Genomic DNA, 24,211 nt, shown 5'->3' with positions numbered 1-24,211 from the left:
CACAGCAGTGGTGTACCAACGGGGGATGGATTCGTGGACGATGCACATCCAAACTAGAGTTCGCTGTATTATACTGGCACACTTTCCCTCTGCAGCAATTTCAGCCCCGGCTCTTTGATGTTAAATTATGAATAGATGTCACACAAGCAGAGTGCTCACTGAGGGTGTCTTTGGTAAAGCATTTCTGTAAGGCTTTTGACTCTTAGACTCTGTCCAAACTGCTTTAAACCTGGGTGACTGTCACTGAGTGTCAGTGGAAGAAGTATGGTGAAACCACAAAGAGGGAAGAAAATGTGGCATTGCTGTAGCATATTAACCAAAGTGATCTCGTCTTCCAGGTGTGCACTTGCTGTTTCCTGACTCTGTGAGTGGACAAGACAGAGGAAGAGGAACAGGAAAAGGAAATGGTCGGCTGATGTGTCATGGAGGATGTCAACGCTAGGTAGCCTGTCTCGTCTCCAGTGTGGCTTTCCCAGCCGCGCAATGATCCAGTTCTAACTGTGGGTGAGCTCACTTTTTTCATTTGTTACACACTGCTCAAAAAACTGCAGGAGCACTTTTTAAATCTGAGTATAGCATCAAGCCAATTAAACGTCTGGGATACTGATCTAGTCAGATCTAGTCAAGTAGCAGAGGGGGTTGTTAATCGGTTTCAGCTTTTTTGGTGTTAATGACATTAACAATTGGTGCACTAGAGGGGAGACAATGGGACAACCCCCAAACAGGAATGGTTTTACAGCAGGAGGCCAATGACATTTTTTCCCTCCTTATCTTTTTGAACTGTTTTTTTTACTAGTTTTGCATCTAGCTGTCCCTACTGCTAGCATGAGGCGATATCTGGACCCTAAAGAGGTTACACAGATAGTCCAACTCCTCCAAGACAGCAGTACATCAATGTGTACCATCGCAAGAGGGTTTGCTGTCTCTTCTAGCAAGATCTCAAGAGACGGGCATTCCAGGAGACGGGCAGCTACTGGATAGTTACTGGATAGGGCTGTAGAAGGTCCATAAGCCATCAGTAAGACCAGTATCTACTCCTGAGGGTTTGACATCCTCTAGTGGACCCTGTGCTCACTGCCCAGCACTGTGATTGACATTTGCCACGGAATACCAGAACCAGTTTGGTGGTGGTTCGGTGATCAGTCTGCAGCGGGACGCACAGACCTCCCTAGCTTGCCTAAAGCACCCTGTGTGCAATTAGGTATCGGGATAAAACCCTTGGACCTATTGTCAAACCCTGCAGTGGTTCAGTGGTTCCTCCTGGGGCACAACTAGTGGAAATAGTATGCAGGCAGCCCCTGGAGGATTAAGGAATTGATACCATTGACTGCCCCCCACAGTCGCCTGACCAGTACCAATAGAAGACCTCTGGGGCATTATGTTTCAGTCTTTTCCAATGCTCACAGATTGCACCTCAGACTGTTCAGGAGCTCAGTCATGCCCTGGTCCAGATCTGGGACAAGATTTGTCATGATACCATGTGTGGTCTCAAATAAGGGCATGCCCTGGTGCTGTAAGGCATGTGTACAACCACGTGAAGCTCTACAAACTACTGAATACAATTTTGAATTTTTTGCAATGACATTTTGGCTAAATGGACTAGCCTGCTACAATGTTTGTTTCTTTTTGATTCCCAGGGTGTCCTTGAATTCAGCCCACTGCAGGTTGAAAATGTTCATTGACATCAAATCCTGTGAAATACTTTTGTTCCTAACACATTACCCAGACCATAACAGCATAGGTACCAGCACTGATGTATTTTTTTCCATTGATATCTGATGTGTTTTAAAAGTGTTCCTTTAAAAAAATTTTGAGCAGTGTAGTTGTATTAGTCATCAGACTCCTGGCAACAATATTTTTAAAGGCCTACCCAAATTTTTTGATCCTGGTCAATTTTCTAAAATAAGCACTATTTCTGAACCTGTAAAAAGAGATCATTAATGTTTTCTGTGGCTGTAGAGGAGCTTTGTTAAGTTGGGGAAAATCAGCCTGATGATGTTATACAGTACAATTAGGGACTGTGTTACAAAAGATGTGCTGTAAAAAAAAAGGAGGGGAAAAAAAAGAAATGATGGATAATTTCCAGGCAAAAATGGGCTCTAAGAAAAGATATTAAAGTCTGGGTCTAACGTTCGATCAGGAGCTTAACACTTGAATTGAAGGTGAGCTGTGATGAATGTTGCTGTTGTCAACTTGTAACACTGCTCTACAATCACAGTTTTTGTGTAGTTCCAAAAATAGACTGGCCTTTGTTCCATGGAATGATTTGATCATTGTAAATCCGACATAGACAGAGACACTAAAATTTTGGAGGGCATCTAAGCGAGGCCAAGAAATCCATTCGACTTAAACGTAAACAGTAGCAGTAATGTTTGACTATTAGATGTCTTATATTGAGAAAGGATTTACATGATGAGTTTAATCACAAGCTTTTTCCTCTAGTGCAGAGATGTCAAACTCATTTTACATGGAGGGCTACATACAGCCCATTTTGATTTTTTGTGGGCCAGACCAGTGAAACTCCCTTTTCTGTCAGTGTAGATAAATTTAACTACACATTTAATCAATGAGATTTTCATTTAAGAAAAAACAAGTGCAATACGTCTCATTTCTTCTACATGATAAAGAAATGCTGTTGTAATAAACATCAGAAATCTGTCAGCACAGCTCTGTGGGCTTAAATTATACGAGTTAAAGATGTAAAATTACAGAAATCTGTCATTTAATTACATTGATGTTGTATGAGTGGCTATGGGGAAGGTACTGATGTGATACCAAGTAACCACAGGGCCAGTATTGCCGATGCTAACACTGATGCTTATAACATATAAAGGCAGCTGTAGGAGAGAGCAGTGTGTCATGATTTATGAGATGAGTCATCAATTTGCAATTAAATTTGTTTTAATGACCACTAAATTCCTGCGAGTTTACTTTTCACAATAACGAGTTAACTCATTAAAATGCAGCTTTCAGCTTTTCGTGTATTTTGAAACTGTTTTTTTTTTTCAGATCTGTAAATGTGGCTGACTGTTAAGGACTTTGGATCAGTTACTTTTGTTTAAATGTTCTATAGGATATAAATAAAACCGTAGTAACAGCCAACTTTAAAAGGCTCAGACATTTTTATAGACGATAGAAACATGTACCTAGTATCTAGATCCTAGTACCTAGTATCTACTGTATCTGATGCCAATACCAGTGTTGGTATCAATGTCATCGCTATTGAGATTGATCCACCTCCCTCTTCTTACTGTTCTTTCAGTATTTCTTAGTAATTTTCCTTTCTACTTAAAAAGAAATAAGTACATACAGATTATATCAGTAAGGAAGCTGATTAAATATTGACCGATAACTTATGGCAAAGGGATGGGATTAAATAAGTGTGTACTTCTTCTCACTCCTTTTCAATATGTAACTGAATCAGAACAGGTGAAGCAATATTGAAATGTATTTGGCTGTATTTTTATAGCATTTTTTCTTCTTTTCTTTGATAAATGGACTTTGTATATTGTTTACATGATCGAAATAAATTAACAAACAAACATACAGACAGCTTTGCAGCGCACAATTCTTTTCCTGGCTAAAGAGCATGAGTAGAGTCTGTGTCAAAAGCATTTATACCTAAGGCTTGGCCATTAATAGTGTATTTATTTACAAAGCAAACGAACATAATTGGCATATACAATTACATTAAGCCACAATATTCTGCCACCGTCCCCAGCAGTGGGAGCAGGATCGCTTTGGGAAATGCGATGACTTGTTCTCTCTCGTGTAAAGCTAAAATGAATGCGCTGAACACCTGTGCCCACATTATGGCTGTTTTAGTCTTTGTTTAATTGAGCAGATCACTTAATATCTGCATTTCCCACTTAGGGCTCAGCATAATACCACAAGCATTTTAAGTATAAGAGACAGACCCTGGGAGAGATGGGCAGGACTGCTGACCTTAAATTCAATGTAAATGGTCAATGAAGAACAGTAATAATAGAGGTATGAAATATAATGATGGAATACAAAACAGAAAGACTAAATAAAACTTTACATTTATGAAACATGACTTTATTTTTGTGGAGAAAATATTGATTCAATTAAGTGTTCATTCAGCACTTCTACACAAAATTCCTGTAAGACTTCGGACAAGCTGCTGAACAAAAATATAGCTGGAGGGAAGGAAATTGGTGTCATTCATGAATCACGATTGTTGTGCTTAAAATGTTAATTGAGAAAATTATGTTTAAATGGTAGACGGTACTAACTACACAATGGTTTAATTGATCGTGTACTTACATTTGAGTTTGATTGGCTATACCCTGTGATGAAGAGCAACTATCCAATCAGACATTAGGAACCGTAACTAGACACTTGTTTCATTGCACTGAAACCACAACCTTTAGCTTTATGGTCCAAATTTGGTAGATGCCAGAAGTTATTTATTAATTTGTATTTAGTTTTATTTTTCTTTCTTTCTTTCTTTCTCTTTCTTTCTTTCTGTTTTAGAAGTTATTTAGATTAAAAAAAAAGCATAAATTTTCATCTAACATGGCTAATTTGGTTTCTAATCATCATCAACTATGAGTAAATCATACACAGAAACACATACATAGATATGTACTAGTTAATATAAATGACATACTAATAAAAAAACGTCCACTGGTAGGACTACTCACCAAAACTAGAGCAAGGGCTTCTTTGTCTGGTAAACTTAACCACACAGAAAGTCAGATAATTGCATTCAAATTGCTTCAAAACACACCAACAGTACAAACCAGGTTGAAGCATCCAATTTAGGGACTCAATTTATCCTTAGACAGATGATTACATGCTACAGACTCCTGTGCAACCATCCATATGTCAGTCATTAGCCAACCCCTTAATAATGTAAGCTTTAACCTCCTAAGACCTGAACTCTTCCACGGCATGCATTTTTAATTTCTCTTTGATATTTGGGCTGATTGGGGCCTGATGAATGTTAAAACAACGAATTACCAGATTTTTTTTTTTTTTTACCTAATTTTTGTTTCTAAGAAAAATGAGAGCCACATATGAGGATATTCGTTTAAAATTTGGATAGAACAGTAGCAGTATAATGTCCTCATAAGTGGATATCAGGCCCTTGTAGAGCAAAATTGAGTAATTTGTTCTAAATAACCCAAAATGTGATGTCCACATATGTGGACGCCAGGTCCTAGGAGGTTAAGTCTTGATCAAATTTGAAAGACTTTTCCCCCCTAATATTAATATTGTATTTTAAATGGAGAAGGGAAAAACAGCCCAACTAGCAACAATGTCCACTGGAACCCTGATACAGCATTAAAGTTTGTATAATGATAAAAATATAAGTAGGTGTAAATATAAAAATTTAAGACAGAAGAAATGACAAAACCAAACACAGCATACTAATGAACACCATTCAAAAACAGCAGTACAGGATGTCTCAAATAGGTTGGCAAATGTGTTGCATCTGAGTCTCTCCAGATGCAACACATTTGCCATTTCTCCCATCCAAAGCTCAAATATAGTCTCATTTTCACTGCTGTAGCATGAACATTTTTGCAGTAACAATTCCAAACAGGATTGCAGTTTGTTCCTACTTTTTTGATTTCAGACTTTTAACTTGAGCCTGAAGTTCAAAGTAATTAATAGAGGAACTTCAGAATAATAGCCACTGTTTCAGTTAATGTCTGATTCCTTCCATGCTGAAATTGAAACTTTCAAAGAGATACAAGTCTGAACCAATGTTCTGGACTCAGAGGGAAAGGCACATTTGCAAAACAGTCATCCCACAGTCTGGTTACATCGCTTCCTGCCATTTGGCCTGTGAATACTTTCAGCACTGGGCATGAAGTCACCACCGTGTCTGCAGTGATAGCGCTGATGAGCTCACTGGGTTAGCAGGGGGCACAAGCTCCTCCATTGCCTCCTCCAATGGATTTGACCTTCCCTTTGTTGGTTACTGCTTAAAATCAGGCCCTATTTATTTATTTTAAATTCTGTGTAGGTAATACAGTAATCATGTTGTCTTTCACTTGAAAACTGTGAGAGCGTTATGCATTTGTGGCAAAATAGAATTCAAGATTGAACAACAGTAAGTAAGCTATTACTCAGTTTTAGTCACTGAAGGTTTTGCTTTGCAGAGAGCCAGTCAGGTCCATAAAGACAAAGTCCTTGAGTGTCTTAAATGCTATTTAAAAGCCAGTCAACAATAATAAAGGTCCTGCAAGTGTGATTTCCTTTTCTTCAAATAACTGAGATTAATCAAAAACAAATATGTTAGCTTGCTCTGGTGAAGGTTATAAGTCTAAGTTGGCTGGCTGACTTTTAATATCTGTTTGGGTTTTTTCTTTTCACGGTTCCCACCAGGTAATGCCGAGCCAAATAACCAATCCTGGAGATGCCGAAGAGAAGAGATATTCTTGCCATCGTGTTGATCGTGTTACCCTGGACTCTGCTCATCACCGTTTGGCACCAAAACGCTATTGCTCCACTCCTCGCCATCCGAAAGGGTACGCAGCACGCTGCACTCCACTGACGATATCGAACTTGAAGTGGGCCCTCGAACTTAACACCGTACTTCAAGTTTAGACAACAGGCTGTTCACACAGAGACACTTGAAAGCCATGACCATCAGCTTCATCGGAACTGAAAAGCACTTGTCCGGTCACTGCAAACCTCATCAGTCAGGGATGATTTTGCAGTGACGGATGAGTTGCATACCCACTCCATTTGGGAGTTATATTTATTCCATATACTCAGTTTGTCAGAATAAAACTGCTAAGCTGCAATTTTTCTTTTTTTGTTAGTAATAACTTGAACAGAGTTGCATATTATAAAACTAAATCCTTCTGCAGCTTATCCATTCACATTACAATTCAGCTTACAACATCAATCCATATCTTCTTGGTGTGACACAGTATCCAGTATAGAGTTTGTGTCAATCAAGCATTTGAGCCAAACCTTTGCCTGTTATAATTGGCTCAGTGTCATTGCAAATTAATTTCAGAGACTGTTGGCAATTAAAAAGCATAAATGTGTCCTATTAATTAACTTCACCAGTGTCTGGTGCCTTCTCTGCAAACCAGAAAAGCAACAGTTTAAAATGTCAAGATTCCTGCAGAATAAACACACCCAAATTAAAGCAACAGCAAATCAATAGAGCAATCTGCTCTATTCCTGTAATCTCAGAAATGCACAAAGAGGGGTTAACAAGGAAAACAGGCTTATTCAAATGAGCTATGGGAGTCTGTACCGAACTTACACATGATTTGACTCAGCATGTTTTTGCAGGTTCTTCAAACCCTCTGAATAGAGTCTGATTAGCTCCTTAACGACTAAGGTAAATTAAAAAATAAAAATAAAAAGTTCCCCCCCCCAAAAAAAAAAATTGTACATAGTTAAGCAATTTTAATTTCTCATGGAATACACTAAAGATATAATAACTTTTTTAAATGACAATCTAACCAAGCTCTGTCCACAGGCTTCCTTTTGTGTTCCTTTAAAAGAGAAAAGCTAGAGATTTATTGGCAGCATGCTCACTGGCAGCCTCTGTTGAACATCTGGCCATCAGAAGATTGTGTTAATCTTTGTGCTGCAGAAAAAAATCCCCTTTTATGCCGGAGGTGCGACTAGAGCTCAAGAAGAAAAGTGAAAGATTGCCATGAGCTGTGGCACAATAGGAAGAAGTGAGCAACCTTAATGACTCTGTAATCACATTCTGTCCATCATGACCAAACTATTCAGGCCAAAATATCACAGCCTTCACCGAGGGAGTCTACTCAAAATGCGTCAGCTGACTGATTCGCTGCGTTTTGTGCATTTCTAAAGAAGGTCAGATTTTTGAAAATGAGCCTCACCTTCCCACACATAAAATAGAAAATGATGTACTGCATTGACACAAGCTATAGACTTAGCACACAAACCTCAGTTTCTGCACTGATACGCGATGTAACACCTTAAGCACCATTCCAATTTTAGGTTGTGTTACCTAAAACATGCCCTAAAACCCACACAGGGTGTCTTATGAAAGCGTTTCCATGAGAAACCTTCACTTTGCTATTCTGTCTGTCTGACATACAGTATGCGTATGTGCAGCTCATGGATGCAAAGAAGATACCGACAAAAGCAACAGATTTTCAGTAGAGAAGACCTTGCAGATTTCTTGATGGCTTGATACAAGAGTTTGCACCTATGGCCTTTAACGAGAAATGGCAAAATCCAACATTATGTCATTGCTGTTTGACTCAAAAGCTTACAAACCTCACTGTAATAGCACACATGTGGATGTGGATGTTTAGGCCTCTCTGAAGTCAAATCCATTTGAACTGTGAACACTGGGTCTAGAGCAGGGATATCAAACTCAATTGATGGGCCACATACAACCCACTGTGATCTAAAGTGGGCCAGACCAGTCTTAGTGTAAAAAAGTTTAACTACCACTTGAACCCTGAGATATTTTAATATAAGAAGAAGAGCAATTTCAACAATACAGGGGGTGAGAGAGTCTGTGGTGGAAAAGGCATGTCTACCGCATTTACATACATGCCTTTTTTCTTCCTTTAAAAAGAAAAGCCCAAAGGCAACACCGGGGGAATAGCAGGGCTCATCCCTCCCTCGTCTTGCACTGTCTCTCTGTCCATCAGCTGTGTTATCCTCTCACGGTGCCTGCTTTCACTTTTTGCAGCCTGTCACCATCTAGTAAAAGAGATCTTTATCATTCCAGAGAGGCTTGCAGTTCGCCACCACCGGCTCTCAGGTACACTTTACCCCCATTGGGTTTAAGTCACCTGAGGCAAATATAGAAAAAGCAGCTCAAGGTTACACTAATGCCTTACATGTCTTCTTATCCCCATATCTACAGATGATGGCGTCGAGGGCAAGAGGGAGGCAGGTGGCCAGGCGCAGGACTCCAAGGAATACTGTGCCTCAGATAAGGACATTGTGGAGGTGGTGAGGACAGAGTATGTGTACACTCGGCCTCCGCCCTGGTCGGATGTGCTGCCCACAATCCACATCATCACCCCCACATATAGCCGGCCCGTTCAGAAAGCTGAGCTGACACGGCTAGCAAACACCTTCCTCCATGTCCCCAACCTGCACTGGATCTTGGTGGAGGATTCCCAAAGGAGAACGCCTCTTGTCACACGACTCCTCCGAGAAACGGGACTAAACTACACCCATCTCAATGTAGAGACACCCAGGAACTATAAGCTGCGAGGTGACACTCGGGATCCCAGAATTCCAAGAGGGACTATGCAGCGGAATCTGGCCTTGCGGTGGTTGAGGGAGACGTTCAACGCCAACAACAGCCAGCCGGGAATCGTCTACTTTGCTGATGATGATAACACATACAGCCTGGAGCTGTTTGAGGAGGTCAGTGGCTGAATTGTAATAAACATAACAAAGTTGAGGACACATTCACGTTGTTTGTGGGCAGGAATCAGAAAGCGTACTGCCCACACCCCCAGTATGAACACGAAGAGAACTTATAGTTTGAAAACTAAGCAGAAACGCCAATCCAGCTTTAACTGTGTCCAAACTGCTGGTTGTCTCTGTGTACTCTGGCTTCCACCCACAGTCCAAACACATATACAGTGGAACCCCGACTTACGAAATTAATTCATTCTCGAGGATCTTTCATAAGTCGAAATTTTTCGCAAGCCGAAGCACCCATCGCGCCTTTTGAGTGAACAATAGGCTATAGGCTAATTGCTAACTGCAACAACAATACGTCGTTTAAGTGGAACAGCGAAATGCAAGTAGAAAAGCCAAAGGGGTTGTCACATGATTCGGAAGGCATTGTGGGCATTGTAGGCATTCTGGGCTCAGCCAATCAGAGCCAGCGGATTTCATATACCGGGCATTTTGTCCTAACACGGGCAGAAATATTGCCGCTAAGTGCCTTCGTAACTGGAATTTTTCGGTAAATGGGGTATTCGTAAGTTGGGGTTCCACCGTAGTTAGTTCATGAATCTGAACTGTCCAAGAGTGTGAATGATTGCCTGTCTCTCTGTTTTTACTCCGAGACAGATTGGTCACCTGTCCAGGGTGTATCCCTGCCTCTCTCCATGAGATAGGCTTCATGATAACTCCATGAAGCTAACTGAGTAATTGTTCTTAAAAATATCAGTGCAAGTACATTTGCAGATGTAGGTTTTTGTTCAAACATACACTATGCATGTACTCAGATCAAAATGTGATATCATTTTAAAATCGTCCCTAATATTCATGTTTGGTGGGGCAGTCGCAGCACTTTCACCAACTTGGCAAATATGCTGCCAGCTCTTATCTAGTTATAAAAAAAAATCTGTTACTCTCAAGCTCCATTAATCTTTCAGATGCTCCACTTGAGTTTCTGAAACACTAACCACGTGCAGAGTTGATGATGGGTATTTCTGGGGGAATAAGAAAGGCCTTAAAGCTCAGAAGCCATTCAGCTATCAGAGGAATGACTGGAATTCTTAACAATGTATTAAAATCATTTTATGCACTGCATTAAAAATAACGGATTGCACCTTTAAATAGTTATGTGAGCAATATATTGTGTCTGTGCTTTTTGGCATACAATGTGTATTCTTTAGAGAAAAAGGACACTGGACATTTTTAAGTTCTATATAAAATAATTCTTGATATACTGCATGGAGTGCCATATATTATCTATCTGTGTTGTTATATACTCACCGTTACAGGAGAAGTGGTGAGGCGTGGGCGGATTTGAACCATAAATTCTTAGTTGAAGTACTTTAAACTCTTAACAAGCACAGTTGGTATCTGAAGCCAGTTGGGAGAAGTTTGGGCATGTAATTAGTACATCTCAGGCCATCCATCTTGACATCAGTTGAATTACCTGAGCGGACACGGTCTAGGTCCTCCGAGTATGTGCCTCAAGTCTTGTTAGTAGTGCCGACAGGAGCCGTAGTAAATGGAGCGCTGGTATTGACGGGGCCTGTCATTACCTTTCCCTGGGAATCAGCCAAAGCGCTTGGTCTCGCTCAAAGGCTCTCCATCACCTCCAATGGGCCTATTTATGGTCCAGAGTAATGGCCCCAAGGGGCACGGAGAGAGTCATGGAGAGGGAAAGGCAACACAGAAAAGAATAAACAAAAAAAAGAGGTGACAGTAAGATAGACAGGGCATGGAGAGTTGGCTATTACTGCAGTAAAGATGGCAAATGTTATTAAACAGGGACTCAACAGGTAGACACATGGGTGACCCCTTCACCATGAAAAAAATCGAAAAAAGCAGTGAATCATTTGCATTTACTAATTGGCAGCGCAATACTGCAATACACAAGTTGTACTTTGAAATGTTCTCCTGTCTTTTGCAAACTAATATTGTTAATGTCACTGAGATTTAGACTAACTAGACACTTTATTAGATACACATTGCTGGTGCTGGGTTACACCTCGTTTTGCCCTAATTGTTTGTGGCATAGATTCAATACTGGAAGCTTCCTCTGAGATTTTGTCATTTTCAACTGCACATCCACTTTTCGATGATCCATGCTTTCACCGGGCAATATTTTTCCAATCTTCTAATCTTCTATTGTTCAACTGTAGTGAGACCATATGACCTGTGACACTCGGTGTGGTCTTATGCTGCTAATAACTGTTTGCTTGAAGGTTTTGATGTGTTGTGCATTCAGAAATGCTTTTCTGCACACCTGGATTGCGTGGTATCTGGTATATGTGGTATGGTATGTAAGTGGATATTTGAGTTAATGTTGTCTTCCTATCAGCTTGAAACAGTCTGGCTATTTTTCTCTGACCTTTGGCATCAACGAGACATTTTCAACTGCATCACACTGGTGTATTTTCTATTCTATGGACCATTTGCACTTTTGGAAAAGTTTGGAAAAATCCCAGCAGAACAACAGTTTGTAAAATACCCCAACCAACCTGTCTGTCACCAACAACTATGCCACGTTAATAGTCACTTAAATCACCTTTCTTCCCCATTCTGATGCTCAGTTTGGTCTACATGCCTACATGTACTGAGTTGCTACTGTGTAATTGGATGATTAGACCTTTTAGTCTACATTTAAATGCGGTGTTTCAAATATTAGTCAAACATACAAAAACAAGACACTAACCCAAAAAGCAGCAAGCATCCAAAAAGACAAGACATCACAAAAGACTACATCACAGATGACTGCCAAAAACGCTTGCATGCAGTTCTTTTAAAGCAGCAGGGAAAATGAATATCAACAAGCAGCAGCAATTCACCTCAGCAAGCTCAGACTGACACAGACACAGTACACTTCAGACACAATGCTCTGTGGCAGCAGGGTAAAGTCATTGTCATCAGCTGCTATAGAGGACACTGCCATTACTGCCACCGACACATAGCCGCTATCTGAATTCAATCTCAGTCTTTCATTCCAGCAGCAGTTACTTTGGCAGACTTTGGTGCATACAGACTGTTATTAAGAGCCTAGTTTTTAGGTCAAGGCTTAATGAAAACTTTATGAAAAATTCATGTACCGCAGTAAAGACCTACATACAGTATATTATTGAGGCCTCATGAGATGTGCTTTATTCCCAAACTCCAAAAAAAGAGAAACCTATTTACTGTTTATCATGCTATTGTTAAGACTACTCCAATTTAGCTGTCAGGCAGGCTGTCGGCCACTTAAATCCAAGAGAAAGGAGCAAACCAGCAGTTTAACAGAGCTGGATGATATTGACAAAAATATAGCATCCAGACACATGAGTCTTATCATTATATTTGACTATGCACATTTCTATTGTTTGGATCAAAGAAAGAAACAAAAAACAAAAGAACTTAATCCACAGACACTACCAGCTGCAGCAGTGGATGACCCTTCTGTTTCTGTTATCTTCTCTGCACCCTTAAGGATTGATTAATGCATCTGGATGCTTGCCTTCTTTTCTCTGCTAGAGTTTGGGGCTCTTGTTTTTTTTTTTCCCCTGCTGTCAACAATTCTGCATTCAAACACGAAGCTTAAATGCACACATTGGCATCCAGTCACAAACTAAAACATCACTGAAGAGAAAAAAGAAAAGAAAAGCTGTATAGATACATCAGATTCACCAGAATGAGGCGGGGTGGGGGTGACTTGGGGGTGGGGAGGGGGACTTGGTTGCATTTTCATTTGCTTGGCTGCCGGCTAAAGAGGGATTTGTGCTACTTTACTCCAGCTGATATTCCCAACAGAAGCAGCAGGCGTTCTCATTTTCACATGGTCTGTGTAGATGGGGAAAGTGACAAACCTCTTCACGCTGCCTGTAAAGAGCCTGATTCATTGCTTGTTTCCTATTGTTTTGAGTTATACTGTTAGGAAAGGGACGCAGGCAGGTATTTTTTGGGCAAGATGATGGATAACTTTACTTGTGGCCGGACTGTAAAAGTGTGAAAAAAACAAGCAAAAGTTGAGACTATCTTCAGGACAAAACAGCAGCTTTTAAGACTCAAACTCAGATGTTTATTAAGGAACAGCCTATTCTCACTCCTAAATCTTCACCCTGACCAGCTGATTAAATATAAAACGTGATAATGGTGCGCAGTAGGTGAAAAAACACCCTTTGCAGCTGCAACAAGCTTCCTCAACTGCTTCCGAAGCACTTCCTGATCTACAATAGTGACATCAGCTCGCTACATTTAACAACAGTTTCATGGCATCTGTTTCCATTATGGTCTACCTGACAACTCTGTGTGTTCGAGTGTGATATCAAAAGGTCCAGCGCAGGCATTGTTGTGAGATGATGTTGGGAGTGAACCCACCCCCTAAGCAGGAAAAGAAAAAAAATGAGCATGAAAATCCCTTCCATGCGTGAGTGAAGCCTCAAAGTTAAGATTCATTTATTAAGTGTAAACCGTGAAAGAATCAAGCAACAATTTGGTGACCGGAAACTACCAAATTTCTAAATGTTGTTTTCCCAACAAAACCCTGTTGATAAAAAGGCAGGATAATGTCATTTAATCTCAGCTTTGAGGCGAAGCCCATTAAGCGTAGCAAAGAATGCAACTCTCTGATACACAACAAGCTACAAAAATATACAGCCCCTCCCTATAAATTATCACTATCATATACGCACATGCATGTAAGCTTTTAATTTACAGAGCTCATTAAGATAGTACAGACAGCTCAAGCTTATCTGGGTGAGTCGAACAGTCATTTCCCCCGAAGCTCAAATCCAATCATTCCCATAAGCCCCCGGGCTGCTTCATGCTGTTCAAACCACTTCTCTCTGGTCACCCAAGCTCTTCGCGCAGCAGCCCATCAGATCACACACCAACCTAACGCAGCAACTCATGCGCACTGCGATATTTGCATGTGATTTGCACAAAATCGCAATCTACAAATACACATTTAGACAAGTAAGCTTGGGTGGATATTTCAGCTCAATTGTGTTAATATAGTGCAATGTCGCAACAGCAGTCATTTCAGTGCCTGAGACATAAAGATCGTACAGCATTATAGAGGAAAGCCCACTGTTCCCGTGTGAGCAAGCGCTTGCTTGGAAGTGGAGAAGAGGGGGTCTTTATAACAAGAACAAACTTCAAGCAGAACCAGAGTCAGAGAGAGCAGCCATCTGCCAAACCCAAATTGGAAGCTTGTTCCTCAGGAGACGAGCCTGAGAGCTGAAGGCTCTACTTCCCATTCCACTTTTGACAACTATAGGAGCCACAAGCACGTCTGCACCCTGTATAAGAGTGAAGTGCTCTGTCGGGGTAATAATGCACTATATAACGTCATTAAGATATGATGGGCTTGGTCCTTATGTGGAGACATATTTCATGTTCTGTTCTGACGGGGAGCATATGCCTCCATGTGTTCTCCTATCATCTATGCACGGAGGCGCTCTCTCTTACAGACACACACACACACACACCTTTATTTTAAATTTGGCCTTCCTATGGAGAGGCACCGGCATCATTATTTCTGCTGCATTGAGTTTGATTAAATGACTTTGCTGTTTCTAAACCTTCCTCTTCCCTCATTATAAAAATGTACCTTTTATGGCTGCAGCAGCTCTTTCTAGAATAGCGAAGACTCGCTGAGCAGCAGACAAAGAAGAGGGCAGCAAAATCGTTTGATGCTGGAAGATTAAAGGACGGGGGGGGGGGGGGGTTAAAGAAAAGAAGAAGAAGAAGAAGAAAATGGTGGCTCTGCGCCTTAAAGAATTTCCTCAGTCATCCAGCTACCAGGGCCACTTGCTCTAATGGCTCTGCTACTTCAAGCCCTCTTGGCACTGCCCCGCACTTACTCGCTTTAGATGCCTAATTATCTCATTGTAGGGCAGCTGTTGAACACTGTGTGTGATCTGCCTTCATCTGACAGCATGTCAGCTTCGCAGGCCACAATAGCTTGGTCAATATTCTTTCAGAATGAATAGCAGCAGCAGCTCTAAAAAGCTTCTGTCCGTGCTCTGCTGTAAAGCCAGCAGCTGATGCTCAAATACTGTTTCGCTGTCATGTATGGTTTTTCAGTTGACTAATTTGCTGTCTTCCCTTGTCTGTTTCTTCCCCCCTCTCTCCTCTCGCTAGATGAGATCGACTCGGAAGGTTTCTGTGTGGCCTGTGGCTTTTGTGGGTGGCTTGAGGTACGAATCCCCCAAGGTCAATGCAGCCGGTAAGGTCTACGGCTGGAAGACGGTGTTTGACCCCCATCGGCCCTTTGCCATCGACATGGCTGGCTTTGCCATCAACCTGAGGCTCATCCTCTTCAAGCCACAGGCGTATTTTAAGCTTCGCGGGGTGAAGGGAGGTTACCAGGAGAGCAGCTTGCTCCGGGAGCTTGTCACACTCAACGACCTGGAGCCGAAAGCAGCCAATTGCACTAAGGTAATTTCCTTGATTTTGGGGGTTAGTTTTTCACATGTTTACTGATGTTAAGCAGCTTGCCTTGAGCGGTTTGTATTTCAGGGATTTGCTTCACTGTTTGCTTCAAACAGTGAAGGCTCTCTGTCTTGTAGAATTAAAATCCTACAAGACAGAGAGCCTTAAACACCACTCTGCTTTTTTTTTTTCCATGTAAAGGGTCACAAGCTTTACAGGCTCGGAACCACATGATTTGAAATGTTGTGGAATAATGGTGTAACATAAAAAGCTAAATGGAAAAAACTCATGTAAAGGACCACAAACCTGTTATGATGTAAATGTACTTATCACAACTTACCAGAGCATTATAAAATAACGACACTAACGCTAAGCTGGCTTCATACTCCGTTTCTGATTCTAATGGGGACAGCAGTACGAAATATATTTGGTATCCAATTTTCAAGACTATAAAGTATCATGTGGCAGGGCGTGGTCTGTAGCGCCGCTGCTGGGAGGCTAACACACCGAAGCTGCCTCAGCTCATCACGCCTCCCCTGCATTTAAGTCTGTACTGGGTTTTGAGTTGTTGGTGTGTGTGTGTGTGTGTGTGTGTGTGTGTGTGTGTGTGTGTGCGCGCGCGGCTGGAGCTGAAAAGCTGCAGCCAAGGAATGTTACTGAGAACAGTAACCGAGAATAAAAGTGTAACAAAGTGAACCATGTGGTCAGGTCTGCCGTGCATCGTTTGCATACCAATCATGCAGTATTGTGCTTCCAAGGAGCTTCACATAGTGGGGGTTTTTCACTTTTTTGTAGCTATTGGTCAAGTGGTCATCACCAATAGTTCCCCAGGACTTCTGAACACTTTTAAAAGTTTTTCTTTTTTGTTTTGTTTTTTGTTCATTTTCAATCCTAATGATTTTCTTCAAGATTCAAGATTCTTTATTTGTCACATGCATAGTTATACGAGTACAACACACAGTGAAATGTAGCCTGACACACTCCTCAACTGTGCAAAAAGAGAGAACATATACAGGAGGACATTATGTGCAGTAAGTAGCATTATGTGCAGCAAGTAAGTGAATTATGTACATTAAGTGAATTAAATAAATAAGACAGTCTGGAAACTTTAAATTGAAAATATGAAAAATGTACATTGTGCGGGTGGGTGTTAAAGTGTCTAGTGCTGTAGTGAGGCTCAGAAGAGTCAGGCTGGGATGTGTTAAGAATAAGTCCTGTCTCAGTCACTTATGGATGCTTGTGGATGCTGGGGGGGTGGGGGGTGGTCCTCAGTTGTCGAAGGTGGTAAAGGCGCTGCCTAGCCTTGTTTTGGACTGGACCAGGTTTATGCCATTTGTGTGTCCGCTTGACTTCTATAGATTCAATACATTTTTTATATATATTGCTAACTCACAAAAACGATTACTGCAAGGCACTTTATATTGTAAGGTAAAGATGCTAATTATTATGGAGAAGATCCCAACAATCAGACAACCCCTATGTGAAAGCCATTGGTGACAGCAGGGAGGAAAAACTCCCTTTTAGCAGCGTCCAGGAGAACCAGGCTGAGGGGAGAAGGGAGGGAGGAAGGAGAGAAGACACACTGTGGAAGAGAGACAAATTTTAATAATATTTAATGATTAAATGCAAAGCGGTGTATAAACACAGACTGAAAAGAGGTGAGTGAAGAAACACTCATCAGTGCATCACGGGAATCCCCGCTCCATAGAACCATTATGCCTGTGCATAACCCGCCTTGACAAGTTTATATGTTTTTAAGTGCTGAATCATCCCACGACATGAATTTCACCAATCATTTAGACTAAGAAGAAAGAGCGGAAAGAAATCCACAATATGTTTTCTCGCAGCGTTAAAATCAAGCCCCCTGCTGAGCACCACGGTCGGCAACAAAGAGAATTATTATTAGTTTTCACAAGTTATGTAATAGTCATTTTTTTCCCTCTCTTTTTGCTGCTTAACACTATTGGAGCCAAACTGTTGTGATTATGCAGAAAAAATAAAAGCATTAGCAATGAGAGTGTGACTTTCTATAAATAATCGAGATCGTCAGAGAAGCTGTTCGTAACAACAAAACACAGAAAGTCTCCTTCATAAGAGAGGTCTTATTAATTATTAAAGAAAAAGTTTGACATTTTAGTGCACATGCTTACTTATTTATGACATTTTAGAGCTGCTGTTTCTTTCCTTCCAGCCTTTGAGCTAAAGATAAGCCAACTGGCTCCTGGCTTTTGGATTTAGAATAAACAAACTTAATTGACTGAGCCCTCACCCCCAGTCCTCTCTCTGGGGAAAAGAAAAAAAATCCTAGTCCTCTTTGAGAGTCAGAAGGTGATGTATTTCATGAAAAAACTTGATGGTTTTCTAATGGTCAGAGTGTCTATAAGTTTAAGGCTCTTGCAAAAAAGTTGGAAATCATTGATTATATTTCCCAGGCTGCCCTCGTGCTCTCTTGCACATCCACACACACACTTGAGTCAGTAGCTTGAGGCTAACAGCAGCAGCAGCAACACAATTTTTTCTCAGTACCCGTTCCACCATTCCTGCTTATGGCCAGTGGTTTGGGTCACTTCACTCTCTCAGGGCAATGGGGAGTCAGCCAGAGGGCTTGAGCTAGCCAATATCCACACCACAACCACCCCCACACACGCGCACAAATAGACGCACACACACAAATACAGATACATGTAGAGAGAGCGAAAGAAGAGAAAGGAAGGGCCAGTTTTCTCCCCTGTTTTTCTCTGCCATTCAGAGGGCCAAATGAAAAGAGGGGATTCAGAGGAGGGCCGAGAGAACGGAATTGGAGTCGATGGAGAAGCGAGGACGTCGGGGTGTCACGCTGATTACAGATGAGTGCAGGGACGGACTGAAGGGCGGGAGCGAAAGGGTTAGGGGGAGACAAAAAAAAGATGGAAAATCGTGCTCAGGCATCTCTCTTCCTCATAATCTACCACTTCAGATGTAGGTTTGATAATTAACCCCCCCTGCGCACACATACAGACACACACACACCTGAGCAAAGTGGGAGTGGACTCCTGGCGTATCTCACACGAGCCCAATGCATAATTCATGACCAGCGCTGCGGCAAGATGAAAGGAGGAAGGGTTCCAGCACAGTGGAGAGGAGAGGAGGGGGGAGAACATGAGCTTGACACTTACAGTTTCTTCTCTCTCCCTGTTTTTCTTTTGCCGTCCTTTTCCTGGATGTTTGTATGCTCTCTGTGGGCCAAAACCAAGCCAGTGTAAAGGCTCGATAGCAACAATAGTACACCCGGAGGAAGTGTGCAAAGAGCTGCACCACAAAAGCAAAGGAGCTTACACAAACTGTGGTGTGAAAACATTTTTTAAAACTAGGCTGTCATTCGGTGGTAGCCATTAACCCCATGGTAAGGAGAGAACTCTTTTACACAAGCTAAACTCAGAGGGCTTCATCATATTTGTAAGATAAAGCACTCCTGTGGTCTCCTGTCACTCCCTTCTAATGCAGGGTTCACACTCAAGTAGCTCTTTGCACATAGGTGGGGGGGCTGGAGCTATAAGGGAAATTGAATGTTTTTGAAGAAGATGAGGCGGAGTGGGAGCTGACCGGGGAGCAGACTGAATGGGTGCATTAAGGGAGCGGCATGTCACTAATGTTCCTGCTTGTTTATCTCCATGCTGTTTTTTTTTCTCACCAGATACTCGTTTGGCACACGAGAACAGAGAAACCCGTCCTTGTAAACGAGGGAAAAAAGGGATTCACAGACCCCAATGTGGAGATCTGACTGCGTTCCCGCCACAGTAAGTCTGCGCTTACTGAGCCAAGAGTTGTTACTGAGCTCAACCTTTTGTTCACTGGCAAGCTTCATTTACAAATAAGGTGAATTTAGGAGGTTAGCATCACCTGATCTCGCCTGGTTAGCCTGTAAAAGGAGCATTTATCATTAATGTTTCCTGATACGCCATTCAGTCATTTTCAGTGCCCCTCTATTAAAGTCCAATTAGCTGCTGTCCATTATTAAATGTCGCCAAGGAAATAAACAGGTTTACTGAGATTAAATTAAACCTTGGTGATCTTTTTTCAACCCGTCTTAATCCTTTCCATTGCAGGTGGCTGGCCTCTGAGCTGAGAAGGGAGAAAACGGCTAAGCTTCTCGATAAGTGCTCACATCTTAATCACGAGGAAAAGGAAAAAAAGGAGGTGGGGGGCATTTAAAGAGGGACTTAATCCTCTTGACTCAATCTGACATTTTTTGTTTAAAAAAATATGGACCAAAACAGTACATAATGTATTGTATTAAAGCACAGATTATAGCAAAAAGGCAGCAGATATTTGTCAGGTCTGCCACCGATGTGCAGAGGAGACAACAGCAAAGGAAGCCTCGCAGGGTTGGTGGGGTGGCAGGGGGGGCGGTGGTGAACAATGGCCCGCTGAGGACAGCCTAACAAAAGAGACAGCACAATACGAAGAAGGAAAAAAAAAGCATACAGACAGCGGATTCAGCCAAACAAGTGTTTTAAGAAATATCCACCTCAAATTTAAAAGAACAAAAAAAGAGGAAATAAAAGACAAATGGGGCTGGATCTGCACATCGTATCCCCCCCTGAGAAATTCCTCATGGATTTAAGGACACGGCCCACATCATCCGCCTGGATAAAAAAACAACACACAAGAAAAAAACACCACTCCGAGGAGAAAGACGCCTGATGTGGATTTTTCCTTTTTGAGCGAACGCAAACATAGACAGGGAAGGAAACTTCTTCATTTCGGTTTGCTTTAAGTTCATTTAACTGGTTTAGGCGTTTCACATGCACTTGGCTTGCTAGTTCAATACTACTGACTCTTGCCTACATTTACTCTGTCCATTTTATAGTCATCCATCATAACTCGTACACTTGAAGACAGACTGCTGTTGCACACGTACCCCTCTGTGCTTCGAAGCTGAACTGTACAAGTAAGCATCAGAAACCTAACACTCTCCCTAGCACTTAAAAACACACAAATGTTCCTCTGTGACGACATGTATAAATACTAATTGAATATGAGAAGAGTCAGAGGAGGGGTTTGACAGATGCATTGTAATTACTGTATTTCTATGTAAAGAAGAAGAAGAAAGAGTCCCTTTCCCTGGTAAATTCCTTAGAACGACACACAACAAGGCACAGGTTCACAATGGGTTCAACACATGGAAAGAGTAATAGCACATCAGCATCATTAACGTGGCAGATTCACAACCGCTGCCCTGACACCCCCCTCCAAATCTACCCTTGACTTCATCTGCTGTAACTTTGTGAGTTTTTTGCAATGCAGAAAAACTCAATGATTTAATATTTCCCTTTATCTGTGCACAAGCACACGCACATCTGCCCCGGACCTCATAAGTCTGCTGTGTATAGCCCCCCCCCAAAAAAGAAGAAGGATGAAGCGGCATCAGAGCCTACACAGTTGGTTTTCACAAAGCCTGTCACTTCCTGTTAGCGCTAAAGAACCCCCCAACCCCAAAACATAGAGAATTATTATTATTAGTTATGGCCTCCACATATGAAATCAAATATTAAACCCAAGCCTAAAGTAACAGTGGGCTACAAGAAGAAAAGCACAATGAAAATCAGTGTTATTTTTGCTAAAGATCTGGCAGTGAGGTGATGTGTGTTAGCATCCATGGATGTCAAGAAATGGAGTCTCTGCTCCTCTGAACATTAGACATCAGTAGGTACGACGCTGCGCTGCTGAAAGTTATTCTGCATCTCGTATAATAGAGTCTCTCCTCTGCTTGATAAATCATCCATCTTAGACACAGCGGTGGCTCTCTTATCTGACGCTGGCCAGCAGAAGTAGCTGGAGATAATTCAAGAAAGAACTGAGCCTCTGTGCTGTTGCTAGATTATCTATGTCCTCCCCCCACCTCCTAAAAAGAAAAAAAGAAAAACGAAACAAAACACCCAGACCATCCTCCATAACCCAGCACACACAGCCAACTCAAAACACCCTACTGCCCCCATGAACACGTACAAGCCGCAGAACCCGTGTTATTGCAGATTTCACTTTGGATGCGATAAGATACACACGCAGACAAAGGCTGTTTGGTATCTCTAAAATAACACAGGCCATTTCCACTGACTGCATGATATTACACCGCAGCCACGGAGAGATCGCTATCCTCCCATTATTTATTCAAAATCAAATTTAATATATTTATTTATATATTTATTTCAAGCTTGGATGTGCAATTCAGTCATGCCAGGGTTTTGCCCTTTAATCTGTATTTTCCAGTAAACAGCATGCACACATACACTACACTGTACACAGGGACGATTACACAGATCAATAACAGGTTGAAGGTGCCAGGAGGACCGTAGCACTGCTGCTGGCTGAGCTCTACTTGAGATGTGTTAAAAGTCAATGACAGAATCCATCTGAAAAGTTTGCTTTTTACGAGTGAAACAAAATGTTCCAAATGCTGCGTTTGTGCAGGCGAACAAATGCGATGTGGGGTACAGACGAGGCAGTGGTGAGTTCAGAACAATGATGCTGCGATGTCAGGACAGTTTAAATCAGGGGTGTCAAATATAAGGCCCAGGGACCAGAATTGACCTGCAAAGACTCCAGTCTGGAAAATGTGAATGACTGTATAGATTTTCATAGGTTTTGTGGCTTTTCCTGTTAATGAAGACCCCCCCATTTGTAGTATGCTAAAGTTATTAAGTAATAAATAAACAATTCATTGACAGAAATTTCCCATTTTCTCAGTATCTACTATATAAATTTGTCATTTAATAAAATATGTTTTGAATTAAAACTTTATATTTTATAATTACAGGCCAGTCTGGGCAATGAATTGTCAGAACTTTTCCAGTAATTATTAATATTTAGCACGTCATTTCACTGCTCCAGCCCATTTAAGATCAAAGTAGCTTCTTTGCGGCCCACGATGTGAAATGAATTTGACATCGCTGGTTTAAAAAGGCTTCAATGTCAGAGTGATGCTGTTTCAACTTTGCCCTTCATCTGATCCCAGCTGATGACGCATCAAGCAGTATGTGATACAGCATTAGTCTGTTATAAAGTAACCGTCCTGCAATGTGCAGCAACATCAACACTGAAAGTCATTTAAAGAACATAACCCCTCTGAGGGCGTTTAAAAGGCACAATACACTTTACACACACGCATGCACACACACAGACACAAAGTCCTCCCTTTTCATCATCTCCACCGTCATCTTTCAGCCTCATGCGATTCACATTTTATGCATGTGACTCTTAAGGTTGTTTATTTGCCACAGCAATTCTGTCTCAGAGAAAGATGTTAGTTGAATCCAGATAAATAAATCACTGAGAACAACCTCACCTGGCTCTGTGTATTGTGTCCAGTGGATGCCTCTGTACTGTCTGTTGTACTGCATGTAATTTCCCCCTCAGAGTGAAGACGTTTAGGGCGCAAAGTCTGGATAAAAGTTTTGCTTTCATGCTATTGTTGTTGTAACCAGTGCATTTTTTGTGCTACTATATAAAATGGTTTTTGCCAAACTTTATGTCTACATACATCTTGCTTGTGTTTCCAGCTGTTTGTAAATCCATTGATTAGATCAAGTGTTGGACTTAATGCATCAGGTTACCTAGTTCAAATGAAGATTGAGACATTTTTCATAGTGCACATTTGAGGTATATGTTTTTTTATTTCCCCCCAAAAAATTATTAATTTAACACAAGTTAGTGGGCTCATACTGAGCTTTGAGGACAGAGACTAAGTATCGATCCAATACCAATATCAGCACTACCAAAACGATCAATATTTTGATCGATCCACCCACCTCTAATCGATCTAGAATGCATTGCTTTCCTGTAGTATGTCTTCAAAGAAAATCCCTGATGATGACCAGACACATGACAGGTTTTCATAAAAAGGAAAAGAGATTTTCAGAGACACTTTGTGTGCATGACCTATCCACAGAAGCACACAACATACCATCAGAAGGTATATTTGAAAAGCAAACAGAGTCAATAAATAAATAAAACAATTTAAAGGTTTCCTCGGCCTTGGTTAGTGGCAGAGAGGTCAAACAACTCTTTATTCACACATTGTTGTTATACAGTCTGGATGCAAGCAATAAATTAAGTCTTTCAGAGGAAGAACATTTATTATAATCAAGTTCACTCTCCTTCCGTTTCTTGATCTCCAATTACGTTTCAGGGTTTAAGGTTAAATCTGTTAAGAAAATAAATAAAAACAAAGCTGCAAACACACAGTAATGAGGAACTGCTGTGAGGAAGTTGGTTACACAGCTGCATTGCTGATGTCGTGCTCACTGACGTGTCAGTCTTGAGTGTTTTTGAGTTGCAGAAAGGCGTCAGTGCAGCTTACAGCGGTCGTGTCCTCCCACGCTATCCTCCCATCCTCCTCCCTCTTCCTCTCTTAATCCACCCTTCCCTCTTGTTCTCC

At 41.4% G+C, this 24,211-nt stretch overlaps 1 protein-coding gene across 1 annotated transcript in view; it reads left to right on the top strand.

Moving 5' to 3' along the window:
* Positions 1-20,009, top strand: part of LOC146618703 (galactosylgalactosylxylosylprotein 3-beta-glucuronosyltransferase 1-like) — a 101,179-nt gene extending 81,170 nt beyond the window's left edge. Inside the window, exons 3-9 of the mRNA XM_085370395.1 lie at positions 339-504; positions 6,361-6,503; positions 8,678-8,749; positions 8,855-9,366; positions 15,505-15,801; positions 19,469-19,571; positions 19,881-20,009. Coding sequence (XP_085226521.1) covers positions 6,392-6,503; positions 8,678-8,749; positions 8,855-9,366; positions 15,505-15,801; positions 19,469-19,555 — 1,080 coding nt within the window. The 5' untranslated portion in view covers positions 339-504; positions 6,361-6,391 and the 3' untranslated portion in view covers positions 19,556-19,571; positions 19,881-20,009. The remainder of the gene's footprint in view (positions 1-338; positions 505-6,360; positions 6,504-8,677; positions 8,750-8,854; positions 9,367-15,504; positions 15,802-19,468; positions 19,572-19,880) is intronic.
* Positions 20,010-24,211: the final 4,202 nt, after the last annotated feature.

This window comes from Diplotaxodon limnothrissa, linkage group LG14 (assembly GCF_057381915.1).
Source record: "Diplotaxodon limnothrissa isolate DT_005_m linkage group LG14, D_limnothrissa_male_GT1.1, whole genome shotgun sequence".
In the NCBI taxonomy this organism is placed as follows: domain Eukaryota; kingdom Metazoa; phylum Chordata; class Actinopteri; order Cichliformes; family Cichlidae; genus Diplotaxodon; species Diplotaxodon limnothrissa.
The sequence above is the reverse complement of the archived record's forward strand: the minus strand, read 5'-3'. Positions and strand labels throughout refer to the sequence as shown.